Source organism: Orbicella faveolata, unplaced genomic scaffold, assembly GCF_042242905.1.
Source record: "Orbicella faveolata isolate gen_17 unplaced genomic scaffold, um_ofav_v1 contig_2, whole genome shotgun sequence".
NCBI classification, from domain to species: domain Eukaryota; kingdom Metazoa; phylum Cnidaria; class Anthozoa; order Scleractinia; family Merulinidae; genus Orbicella; species Orbicella faveolata.
This window is the reverse complement of record NW_028301547.1, coordinates 28,506,722-28,519,483: the sequence shown is the minus strand read 5'-3', so window position 1 is coordinate 28,519,483 and position 12,762 is coordinate 28,506,722. Positions and strand designations below refer to the sequence as shown.

The following is a 12,762-nucleotide window of genomic DNA, read 5'->3' as shown; positions in this document are numbered from 1 at the left end:
GCTCTTAACGGAACTACCACTCTAAGCCTGCGCTAACTTAAGTTTTAGATAGCTATTACGTTAACGTTTTTATTTTCAGATAAACTTGCAGGAGTTTGTCAAATTTTCTTTGAGGGATCTGGGCTACGTTTTTAATACTTCTGTACTTACGGATGATACTCAATTAAAATCTCACAACAAGTTTCATTTTCCCTGTGCCTTTTTATTAACCACATATCCCTTACAAGTATAACAACATTTAACGGATAATGGTTTCTTTCCAGGCAATCTCGTCGCAGTTTAATGCTGTGGAAAGAGAAAAAAAAACTTTCTGGAAAAAAAAAATTGAAGGCATATATTATACCTTACTACATAACAACCACTCAGTGAAATGCAATAACCATAACAAATTCACCATTAGCCAATCAGAAACCGTCTACTGTGCTGATATCCTGCGATATCGAGTCGCTGACCTTTTATGATCTGAGGGAACTTTCTACCTATTAGCTCACTTTTAGTACGCTTTGACGGCATACCATGCTGCTTTGGCCCAGCTCGCTATGGGTAATTAATTTGGTTCGTCCAAACTCCAACCAAACTAGTAGGATTCGAAAACTGAAGAGTGCCGAAAAAGACCGAAAACAAGTCGATAGAGCAGTCATATAAGTAGCGAAAAATTCTTATAAAAGTATCAATAAGAAGGACCAAGAGGAGTTGGTGCCACACGTTATGCTAAAATCTTATTGGCCCGAGACAGAGAGCCGGCCTTTAGTTACATGAATCAGTTTTCATCAGGCCGGCGTGGTTTACTTGTCTCGACATTTTTGTGGACTGAAAAAAAAAAAAAAAAAAAAAAAAAAATTCAAAAATGCTATCTTATAAATGATCCTTACCTTTCTTTCTACTTGAGACATTTTTCATTGCATGCCCTCTTAGTTTCAAAGTTGTTGGCATTGCCATCGCATCCACCATAGATGAATTTTTTGCATTTTCCAGTCACTTTGTCAAAATAGTAGCGTGGAAAGTTCGCCTGGCATTCACCGATTATCTTTGGAAGCAGGCACGTCTGCGGGTTCTGACAAGTCTCCTGGCATGCGGCAAGAGTTTCGAAGTTGTTTGCATTGCCACCGCACCCACCATAGACGAATTTTTTGCATTCTCCAGTCTTTTTGTCAAAATAGTAGCTTAAGATGTGTGCCCTACATTGACCGGTTACCTTTGGAAGCTGGCAGTTCTCTGGACAAGTCGTCTGGCATGCGGCAAGAGTTTCGAAGTTGTTGGCATTGCCATCGCATCCACCATAGATGAATTTTTTGCATTTTCCGGCCACTTTGTCAAAATAATAGCTTGGAAAATATCCTCTACACAGACCTGTCTCGCTTGGTAGGTTGCAGATATTTTCTCCTTGCGCCACCATAATACCTAAGTAGCATATAAGGAAGTAAAATATTAGGTTCTAAGAAAAGAAATAAACTGCATCAAGGAACATATCAAGGACATGAGGATAGAAAATTGTAGTGGAGACATAAAATGAAAGAAATGAATGAAATGATCTTCACTGCGTTATCAAGTAAAGAAAGTCTCGTTTTGCTTGACTCAATTTAGCGGTCTCGCGCCAACACAAGATGTTTGCCGAAGAATATGTCAAACACATTTTGTATTGTGTTGAACATTTCCCCTTTTAGTTTACAAAAGGCTTAAAACGGAGCGCAAAAGTTTAATGTTGCCTCTTGCCTTTGGGTCTTAAAAGCTGACATCCAGGTATTTAAAAGTGCCTTTCAATATATATCTCACCGGTGTATTAGTGACGAGGTGGTGGGGAAGACCTTTCTCGGGTCACGGTGAAGTTAACGATTTAGGAAGCTTCGAGGTAGAAACCCTCCACCAATTCCTGGTGTTTAGTCACCTGGTTTTGATTATTTCCTAACCCCTGATAGAGTTCAAAAAAATGACAGACCAACTCAAAACGGACACTTTACTTACCGCTAATGATAATGATGATGAAAACATCAACAAGACTTGCTCTCTTGGCCATTATTGCTACAATTTTGTTATCGAGTCCAACCTAACCAAAGTAAAGTCGACTTATATAGCAATATACTTGTATAAATTAATCTAAAATCTTAATTCGCTTAGAGTAATAATTATAATATACAATAAAATTATATTTAATGCTCACCATTTAATTGATTTATTTTTAAAATATGGCGGTTTTCTAGAAAAAGATAATATATTCAATATAATTTCTTGCATGCCATGGATGGCCAGCAAAATGTGCCAATTTTCGCATGCTCAGCCGTAAGAAAAGCATGCGAACAATTGTCCAGACCATAAACAATAGAAGACAAAAATGGCCATAAAATGTCAAGATGTTGGTCATTTCACCAAGTGTACTGAAATTCACTAGATTTCTCCTTATATTATTGTATCCCTTCATACCTTCCATACCCCCTTGACAAGAAAAATACTTTTGAACTGTTATTTTTCAATCTATAATCAGCCTTCTGGAGATGATGCTTTTTTAGTGGACCATAGTTGATAGGTGGTCCCTTTACCGACTATGAGTGGACTATCCAATAAGCTTTCGATCAAAAGTTTGTGCACGGAAAATATTTCTAAGTGAACCAGTTTTTTGTGTGGTTTGATTGGTTTTAGTGTTAAGAGCACTATTGGCATGGTTTTGGGGGCTGCCCCTCGCTAAGGCACTATGGAACTAAGGCACTATTAAACTACGCACGAAGGCCCTAAGGTGTAAACTTTAATGTTTGTTTAATTAATTCATTTCAATTAATTAATTAGTCTAGAGGCAAGGAAGTGGTGGGGGCGGGGTGGGAAAGGTACTTGTCTACTCTACGTAAAACATGTTCGACCTACGCCGGTTGAGTATGAACATCGCAAAGCTATATATTTGTTTCAGAAAACCCCTTGCTCTCCTTGTGGCACTATTCTCTATAGAACAAAACCAATTTGCTCTATAGGCATGCGCAGATTAGTTGCGTTCGTGTCTTTTATATATTAAGCGGAGGATACATTGCATACGCGATGACACACAAATGTTGAGTGGTTTCCTTATGGTAGAACCCAACATGTAAGACGCATGCTTCTAGCATCGTTAGCGTTATATACTATGTTTCCCGCGGTTTTAGTTTTATATGTCATGTGACCGTTGACGGCAATTATTTTTCAATTAGCGACACTTCTCCTTTTTTAGAGCAAAACTGAAACGTTACTGTGGGTGGATGTGTATCTTTTAGAATTACCCAAAGGTCGGTTCAAAATTTTCAAACTACAATAGTACGTTTGTCAGGGTTCAAATAAAGGAAAGGAAACGTATCCCTTCTCCTTAGCAGCTTTTTTATTTCTTGCCTTAATTGCGTCCGTAAGAGAGACCAGAACGTTCCCGAGTTAGTTGCTTTAATACACTTCGAATTGTAAATTTGTGACAAAAGAAACCAGGAAACTGCTCAAATATTGCTGCAGGCGCCGTATCATCTAATCAACGTGCAAATTCATTTAATTACTCTTTGAGGAGACTCGTTCACCGATGCAGAATATAATACAAAAAATATAATAAAAAATGATTTTATATTTTACCTTCGAATCTTCGGGTACCCTAAAGTCGTTTACTTTGTTTATCACTGTCAAAGCTATCACGAAACTGAATCTAGGACAAAAAAATAAATTCGAATAAAAATTTAAAAAATTAGCCGTCGTGGTTGACATTCTCCAGACGACGCAGAATTTGGTCATTTCTCGTTGTTGTTTTGCAGAGGACGGCAAAGAAATTTACCAAGAATTATAACGCACGTGCGCAGCCATTGTTCTCCTCATTAAACCTTTTCTTTAGCCACGGTGCCCGTTGCCGTCGCTGTTTTCTTAAGCTCCCTAATTTTATTAGCTGGAGTTTGGCGCCGTCGTCGCCCTTCGCCGCGAGCCGCCGGAGCTCCGTTACTAGTTATGACCACCAGAGGACTGACTTCTATATCTAAAAATAATTTGAATGGGATTACCTTGAGAACAAGACCTCTATGAGCGATTTAGTTTCTTACCCTTCATCCTGAGTCTTGTTCCAGACTACATGCTTTTGTAAGTTGCACGGTTTAAATCATTATTGTCGGTCCGAGAGAGCAATAAAAAAATGCTACAACGAGCTGCGAGCTCGAGACGCGCGCATTCGTATATAATTGTATAATTTCTCTTCTATTCATTTTATTTTCAAGTTCCTGCCAATTTAAACTTGCCCGAAAGGTATTGCATGTTTTATTTTCGTTACTTGACCAATTTTGCGCCTTGATATGATTGGCACATTTAACATTTTGCCTTTTCCTTCAGTCGAAACTCAGGAAATGCCAAAAATTGAGTGTATGTCGACATACTGTTAGCTCAGCCAACAGGAAGGTCTACTGTTGAATTTCTTCAGACCTCCCTCAAGACATTATAATTTCAATTTGTATAATATAATTCAGACGGTGCGTTATTTTGACCACAAACAAGAACAAATGCAATTTCTTAGTGGCGTTACCTGCAGATATTCTTGATTTACAGGACTCCGTTCTTTTATCAGCCAGCCGACCAACAATAGTGCTTATGAATGGTGTCATCAGAGAAACAAATTTCACGACCAAGCCTTTCTTTTAAAATGCAAATCGAAATTTTTGCGTGGAAAAATTCCCCAGGCAGCAAAGATGAAAAGAATACCCTCGTGAAAAGAACACGAAGGTGCCGGAGGTTAGAGAAAATTTATCGCAATTGAGGCTTGGTGTGAATTTTGAGTGCGTGTTGGTAAGTTACAAATGTTATCAAAAAGCCGAAGTGTTGGCTTAAACTTTATCACATACTGATGTCTGAAAACTCATCAAAAAATTTAAAGATCAAAATAAGACCTGGCGAAAACCTTTTTACGTCATGTTTCTCTTTAAAACAATATACTTTCCATACCCTCTATACCCTCTCGTGAGAAGAAAAAATATTGATACCTCTGTAATCCCTATGTTGACATGATGTGTCTTCAGTAAAGTGTCCAAAGAACTTCTGACGTGGCCGAAATGTTGTACAATATATATCTTTCTTAGCTGGGTCAATCAATAAATTTGACGCTGTGATTGGATTGGTCACAGTTTCGGCATCTGCTTTATTACAATGCCTCGCAAATGACAGTTAATCCTTTTTTGTGGCCTTTTTATCAGAAGTGAGCTGCCTTGAATTTTTTATTAAAAACGAGCAACATTTTTTCCTGCTCGTTTCGCTCCTTTAGGAACCATTAAGGTGTATAAAATCGATCCCCAAACGTTCTCGAGGCCAGCCAGTGCTGTTTCATAATTTATCTCTAAGAGAGGGAAATAATATCGAGTGATTATTTTGGATGATTGGTTTAATAACTTACCACTTCGATTCGGACCTCCTTGGCAGCTAAAGAATGACTTGAAGCAGTGAACCTGCATTCCCAATCTAGTATGTCATGGAGACTAGCTAGAAATAGAGGTTATTGGGAATCTTAATGCCCGCCTTGCTTTTTGTTGTATTGCGGAACTTAACCAATTGCAAATTACTCGCAGTGGCCTCTACGTTAGCGCTGAAGTGCTCTAACAACTAAGCTATGAAGAACCATTGTCAAGATATCAAGATAGTGAAAGCGGGACAATTAACATTGTGTGGTGTTCTGATGGGAGAGAGTTCCACGGTAAGGCCTAAGATAAGAAAACTTTGCTGAAAAAGTTGCAAAGTTTAAACTAATGTTAACGTAATTATCGTTTTTAAGGAGAGTCAAATGGTGGACGATTGGCCGGTTTTTATTTTCCTACGACCGCACAAAATCGAGAATCAGTGAGTTCGCGGTGGTATGTTATCAAATGCTTTTAGTGTAGATTCAAAACCTGTATGTAGCTAAGGTATGTTTTAACCCATTTACTCGTGGAGCTTTTACAAAAAACGCATTTTTTGGACATTTTGGAAATTTTCAGGCTGGATATGAGCCAAATTAGGTCCAATCTACTCAAAAAGACATTTGTAACATGACAGCATGCCTTTCTTTCCCTTAGCATCGCGTTTTACGACATTTTTGCTCGGGTATGCGCAGAAATCAAAATTTCGACGTTTTTGGACGAGAAAGTGACCTACGTCTTTAGGCTTTTCGATTTTATTATTATTATTTTTTTTTGGCTCTCCTTTTTCTCCTTTTCTTTTCTCTTTGCTGCACTGACTGACCTTCTGCTGGGCTTGCTTCCACTTTAAAACATCTGTGAAAACATCATCGAGACGGGCAATTTTTGCCATGAAGTAGCCACGTGTAGTGGCAGGAAATTTGCTCTGAGTTTTTCACTCAACTTTTTGAGCATTTTTGTGCATATCTCAGACTTCTTTGGGCCGATCACTCTGATCTGGGTATCATTGGAAAGATCTTTTCCTCCTGCAGAGGTTGAGCATAGATGATGCTAATTTTGGTCAAAGGTGATGACGTCAGAATTGGAAGAAAGGCCAAGGCTCGTAATGGCCGGTTACGACCGGCGCAGGAGTCAATGGGTTAATGGCGGAGCTCCAGCGGCTCGGAGGGGAAAAGGAAACCCATGAGTTGATTTTCTCATGGTTATCATGGCTAGCGGTATTGCTTGTGGGCGCGTACGCACGACGGCGACTGGCAAATTCCACACAAACAGCCACAAAGACATGAAAAATAATCCCACAGAAGTCATTTATTGTGTTTCTTATTTTCTCAAGACAATGATAAATGATAAATGAGCTCAATCATTGTAAAGGCTCATGATTTCAGGCATAGAGTTAATGGTTTTTCTCTTTTCCTTTACTACTTGAGATGCTTCAGTACTCGTTGACAACTTGGTATCTGCAAAAAGAAAATTCACTTTCATTTTAGTTATCCTAAAAATTAGTTAAAACTGTGGAATCTTAAATCTTATTAAACTTCAAAACTGGACGTTACTTACTTCGGGTAACTAGGCTATTAAGCTGTCTAAACACCCTCGAGCTCACACCGGAGCGGTAGCTTGAAACTCCGACGGAATAAGATCCCAGATGAACTTATGATTTCGTTCTAAAGCCCTGGTATAGGCCTTTCCATAAATACCACGTGAAATCGCTTCAAAATCTTTACAGAAATTCTAAAAAAAGAAAGAATTCTAAATATTAGAAAAAAATGTCTAAAAATCTCTGAAAACCTTCTAAATATATGTATTTTCTTTTTGTTGTACAAATGAGCCGATTTTGAATTATTTGGGCATTTTTTTTTTTTTTTTTTTTTTGCAGAAGTAAAAGAAGTAGAGGAAGACGATGTTACCAGCGTCCGCCATTTTGGGAAATTGCGGCTTTAGTACTTGTAGTGATATGAAATTATTGGAATACATTTTTTAAGTAGAAAATCGCTGAACTGGGTTGTTTCTCGCCCAGAACGTCTCAAGAATTGAACAAAAAACAGGGCCAACCAAAAAAAAAAAAAAAGCTATGCATACTTTCACAGAGATATCTCTAAACTCTCTAAATACATTACTATTTACTAAATATCTCGGAAACCTCTAGATATCACCCAAAATATCCGGATATTCGTTGAAAGACCTACCTTGGCATTCATAAGATTCATAAGTTCACCGCGGGAAGAAAAATAATGTCAAAACATGATTAAAAAACCTTCAGTGAGACAAGGTGCGAGCACAAAGAAAACATCCTAGCATTGGATCTAAGCTTTCTATTCATCACTTTAGTTTAATTTTCTCGTAAACATTTTTTGCCAGAAGTACCGGAAAGATGGCGTCTGGAAAGCTAAGCTTAAAATTTAGTTTTGGAAGCCCATACGAATTTTTTTGGAATCTTTAAAGTGTGGTAAAAATGATCGATTTGATCTCGCTGCCAGCACCCGCTGTGTGGTCTTGTAATTAAGACTTGTAATTCATTCGTATGCTCGTTCATTATTTCTTCAGTCCATTGTACGTCAATCAGTGAGTTAGTTTCTAGTTAACTATATCAAGATACAGAAGAAAAGGTCCGACTTATTGCTTTTTCGAGGGTGTTTTTTGCCTTCTTTTCCCCCACTTTTCGTTATATGACCCTTTATGACTTCTTTGTGCTCGTTCGTTGGAAAACCTGCGCCCAAACGTTCAGGCTAGCATTTGCGGAATTAGCGGAGTTACACGAGTCTCACGAAGACATCACCAAAATCTAAAAACTTTGCATGTATAATTTATTAGCATCACCTTAAGTCTAAGCTTTTTTGCATTGGCTCTCGCATTCTTCCTTGGACTCAAAGTTGTTTTCATTGCCACTGCATCCTCCATAAAGGAAATCCTCGCACTCTCCAGTCTCCTTGTTATAGAAGAATCTCGGAAACGCGCCTCTGCAAGGACCTGCTACTTTAGGCAAATCACAAATTGATGGATCTTTTGGCTTGAAGGCTTGGGCCATAACTGAAACAAAGAGAGACACATCAATGTCCGTTATTTCTTTTTTTACTGAACACGCTGCAATAAAAAAAAATCAGGCTTTCATTTCACAACTACTTAAATTGTGTGTATAAAATAAGCTGCGATGTTCAATCATATCTTCATATCTGTCTACCTATTTCAAATATATGATCTTTCATATATCCGCTTGTTTCTTCACCATCTACGGGTATATTTCGAACTCACAATATGATCAGCTCCCAGTTGGCTTGATAACTCATTTGGTAGAGCACTGCACCAGTAACGCACAGGTCATGGGTTCGAATCCCGTTCAAGCCAAAAATTTATTTTTCAGGCTTTCATATCACAACTAGTACTGCTTGAGCTGTGTATATAACTGCGATGATCAATCATGTCTTCAAAAACTGCAATAGACTAGGCGGACATACTAACGTTGATAGGTAAAAAAAAAAAAATTGAAGTTGCCAGGAGATGAGCAGGCTCTCAGTCATTGAAAACAGATGAGAACGGAAGAAAGGAAAACAAAAATTTCATTATGCTTGTTGAGGTAAAGCAAAAAATTAACTTGGGAGCCACCAGTTAAATAAGAAGATCCAACGGTTCCTGAAGACTGGGCCGTCAGTGTCGAATGTCGTGCTTTGCTACAGGTTTTACCTTTTTACAGAACCGGGTAGCCTGTGGTTTTCCAATGGGAATTTGTAAGGCCATTGTGTGGTGAACAAGGCAAGATCCGAGAGGGGTCTTGCTTTTATTTCATTTTCCATGCTAAAAGGAGTATGTAGGCTTATTGTGGCACTTGTATCGTATTTTGAACAATTCTACTCCTTATCTTCCGGATTATGATCGAACTAGACGCTCTACGAGCGTTCACTCGGGCTTCGTACCGCAGTATCAAATCATACCTTACGAAAACAGGTATTGAGCACAATAAAAATAAATTAAAGAAGCAGGATATTTTAGCCCAAGAGTTCCGTTTAGATATTTACCATTCAAGTTGCTTCGTTGGGTATCTTCCTAATTCAATCGCAAGTTGTGAGTTTAACCCATTTTGGTTCAAGAATCAAGCACAGCTGTCTACGCATTTATGGAGAACTTGTTTGCAAAGAATTTTCCAGGTCTTTTTACAATTTACGGCGATTACATTGTACATACTAACAGAAATTGTGCGAAGTTCTTTTATTGGTTGTGGCGATCCAAGTGAATTGTGCAGCTGAACATCTTTGCTGTGTTGCTGTGATCTTAAACCCTTTTCAAGAGTCTTATCTCCTTTGGAGAGCGAATAGATTAACTCCTTCGCGAAAACAACAGTCCTGAGACAAGGCGCAAAACATTGCACCTAATTTGCATAAACTTTCAAGTTGTGTTTTTTTGCGGATAACTTCCGAGAATTTGCGACCCTTAACGCATGAAGTATGCGAAGAGGTATTCAAGCTACATATTTTTATTGAATCAAGGCAGGAGCATTTTTAGAAAGGAACTCATTTATAAGGGAATATGCGGCATTCTGGTTTGCTATTTATTTTGGTTTCATACGCGTCTAGTTCATGTCACGCAACATGATTTTCTTTAGCAGTCAGACACAGTTTTCTAAAAGAATTGGCGATTGCTAAGACTGCTGAATATGTTTGAACTACTAGTGAGATAACTGGCTAAACTATCGTCAATGCAGATTTTCCTTGAGACTTGGCAAGAACATTGGTTCGTCAATAATCCTGCCCAATTCCCCGCACAATCAAAGGTGTAATTTTCCCGCACAATTTGTCTCCAAAATCACACTTTATTTTTTTTTCCTGTACCCTACTAGAAAGCCAACCAACTTGGACGTAAGATATTTAATTCAAGTTACCGAAAGTCCTATCTTTACAACTTTGAAGGTCGACATATTTTGCGCGGTGCAAGAAACAAGTCGCATATTTTTGATGAGCTACGAGTCCAAAAACGTTTTCGTATTTAGCTCGTCTTATTGCAATACGATTAGTTTTAATGCAATGTTCTAAATAATAGCAGCAGTAGACACATACAGTCCTTGACTGCCTATTTTTTGTCGGTGTACTCATACCGCGATCGGCTCAGTTGTTATCTCACGTGAACGTTTCAAACATGAACTTTGCTTACCTGGCTGGCTTTCAAGCAGTAGAATTCGGGGATCGACCCTTCCCGAAAACGATCGACATCTTTGTATACAAGATGAACGTATAAGGCGCGATTCTCACCAAAACTTCCTTCGCAAAACACCGCATTCTGTCACGTATAGCGAGCATTATTGCGTTTCTCGTCCCCAGTTTCCACGGTCTACGCATGGCACCTGGGACCATGACCCCCCTTTTAGCGACCAAAACGCTTGCATTTTATGACTCGGGCTTTCCTACGGAAGCCCGAGTAATTACGCCGGAATAAAACAGGGTATCTAGGCGGGCGCAAAGTGATTAAGGTAGTCATGCAGGGCCCGGTTGTTCAAAGCTCGATTAAGCTAACCCAGCATTAACAAGAATTTTGATTTCAGTTTTGTAACTTTTCGGTGAGGTATAATTATAATGTTTGTCCTTCAGTTTTGAACTTGACTAGGCTCAAACTACACAAAAACGCGAGCAGTAAAAAACATTTCTATACAAGAAAAATTAATACTTTGGTTAACTTTTAATCCTGGGTTAACGTTAAACTGCTTTCGAACAAACCGGCCCAGGTGTTTTGCCCTTTGACGCTCGAAGGAAGCTCTGCAAGACTAGGTCGAAAGGATAAAACAAGACAATAATAGATATTTCTCGCATTTTTTGACAGACAGGTGAAATGACTGAATAAAGAAGATTTTGATCGTGTCGGAAACCCCTCGTGTTCTAGCGTATATACACAACGACAAATTCTTAGAACTACATTTTAATCAATATAGCAAGGGTAACTGACTTGTTTTACGTCTTAAACCGACTATTTTTGGGCAAACGGGTGATGGCAATACCAGTTAGAAATTATACGACGGCATCTCATGAATCATCTGGACAATCTCTGGCGGGACAACAACTGGCTCTTTCCGTACGCCTTTGTCCGCTCAATTCGATTTTGCAAAATATTGGAAAGGGAAAGTTTCGGCGATAAAATCACGACAATTAATAATTTATCTCTATGGTGGTCAAGCAAGGATTTTCGATTCCTTTGTTTTGTTTGTTACTGATTTCTGTTTGTTCCTTTATTTTCGATGTAATAACAGACACAAATTCGGCTTGTATCGTGAAACAACTCATGGCAACTCTTACTCATACAGGTCTCAAATAACGATGAGAGGTCGCGAGAAGCGACGTAGAAAATAACATGTGGATAAAGAATGAAATTCAAAGTCAGTTTGAAATCCCGTTCACACAACGCCGGAGGAATTCACTGACAACGGAGGATTCACTCTGAAAATGCATTGAATTAATGTTTTCCGTCCACACAACGCCGGAGGAATTTAAAAACGCAACATTCACCGGTCATTTTGTCTCTGTGTTTGAGTAAAACTCGACTGGAAATTAGATGATTATGATAACCTCGGCGCTTTTCAAATGTTTTCTGTTCACACTAAAACGCAAAGACGGCGTTTTCCAATTCCTCCGGTTTGAAGAGCTTTTACGAAAAGCTCCGTTTTCGTGACGGATTAGTGTGGACGGAAGGCCTAACTGGAAAAATAAAGCTCCGTTTTCAAATTCCTCTAGCGTAGTGTAGACGGGCCCTGAGCCGCTTGCCACGTTCAAAATCTTCTTTATTCATTTCACTTGTCTGTTTAACAATGTGCAGATATTGTAATGAAAAAAAAAAAAAACGATTTAGTTGTATTTTGTACTTACCACTAAGAAGAGCTATCAACAGCAGAATGATTTTTATCATCATTTCGCCTGGTATTTTGATTCTAAAACTTTGAAAAGGGTGCTTTACAAGTGCATCTAGAGGAGAATCTGAAGCGTTATGGTGCTGTAAGCGCATTTGACAATAGGGTTGTCCCACAATCAAATAGACCAGCGATGGGAGGTACAAACACCATGAATTGCTTTGTTCACAAAGACTTTTCAATGACAAAGTAAAGCTCCACTTGCTGAGGGGGGGGGGGGGATATAAGGGGGAGGGGAGTTTGGGAAGTCGCGGTCGAACCCCTAAATCTAAAACAATGAGACATGTATAACACGCTGACTTGTCCTCAGAAATATACCAGCAATCCCATTTCCGAGGACCACAATTTTAAAAATTTCCGGGGAGAACCGGATGCCCCGGACCCCGCTAAAGGTGACCTCCTTTGGCGGTTTGTATCTCGAACCCCCTTTTCTAAAATTCTGTATCCGCCCCAGACTTGGTCTATCCTGGCTTAGTAAAATTCAAAACTAAACAATTATCTAATTTCACTTTTTTTTTTCCT

The 12,762-nt window shown here is 38.8% G+C and overlaps 1 protein-coding gene across 1 annotated transcript; it reads right to left on the bottom strand.

Moving 5' to 3' along the window:
- Window positions 1-181: 181 nt before the first annotated feature.
- Window positions 182-12,348, bottom strand: LOC110053994 (actinia tenebrosa protease inhibitors-like). The gene is made up of 7 exons (XM_089289360.1): window positions 12,200-12,348; window positions 8,188-8,387; window positions 6,966-7,091; window positions 4,956-5,051; window positions 1,963-2,044; window positions 873-1,401; window positions 182-285 (listed from the first exon to the last, which is right to left on the bottom strand). Exons 1-6 carry the CDS (start codon window positions 12,333-12,335, stop codon window positions 881-883), a joined length of 1,161 nt encoding a protein of 386 aa, XP_089145486.1. The 5' UTR covers window positions 12,336-12,348; the 3' UTR covers window positions 182-285; window positions 873-880.
- Window positions 12,349-12,762: the final 414 nt, after the last annotated feature.

Coding starts and splice junctions, on each gene's coding strand:
- LOC110053994 (XM_089289360.1), bottom strand. CDS start 12,335: ATGCGCTTACAGCACCATAACGCTTCAGATTCTCCTCTAGATGCACTT. Junction 8,388..12,199: donor GTTGATAGCTCTTCTTAGTG/GTAAGTACAAAA, acceptor TCTTTGTTTCAG/TTATGGCCCAAGCCTTCAAG. Junction 7,092..8,187: donor AGAGCCAATGCAAAAAAGCT/TAGACTTAAGGT, acceptor TTCTTTTTTTAG/AATTTCTGTAAAGATTTTGA.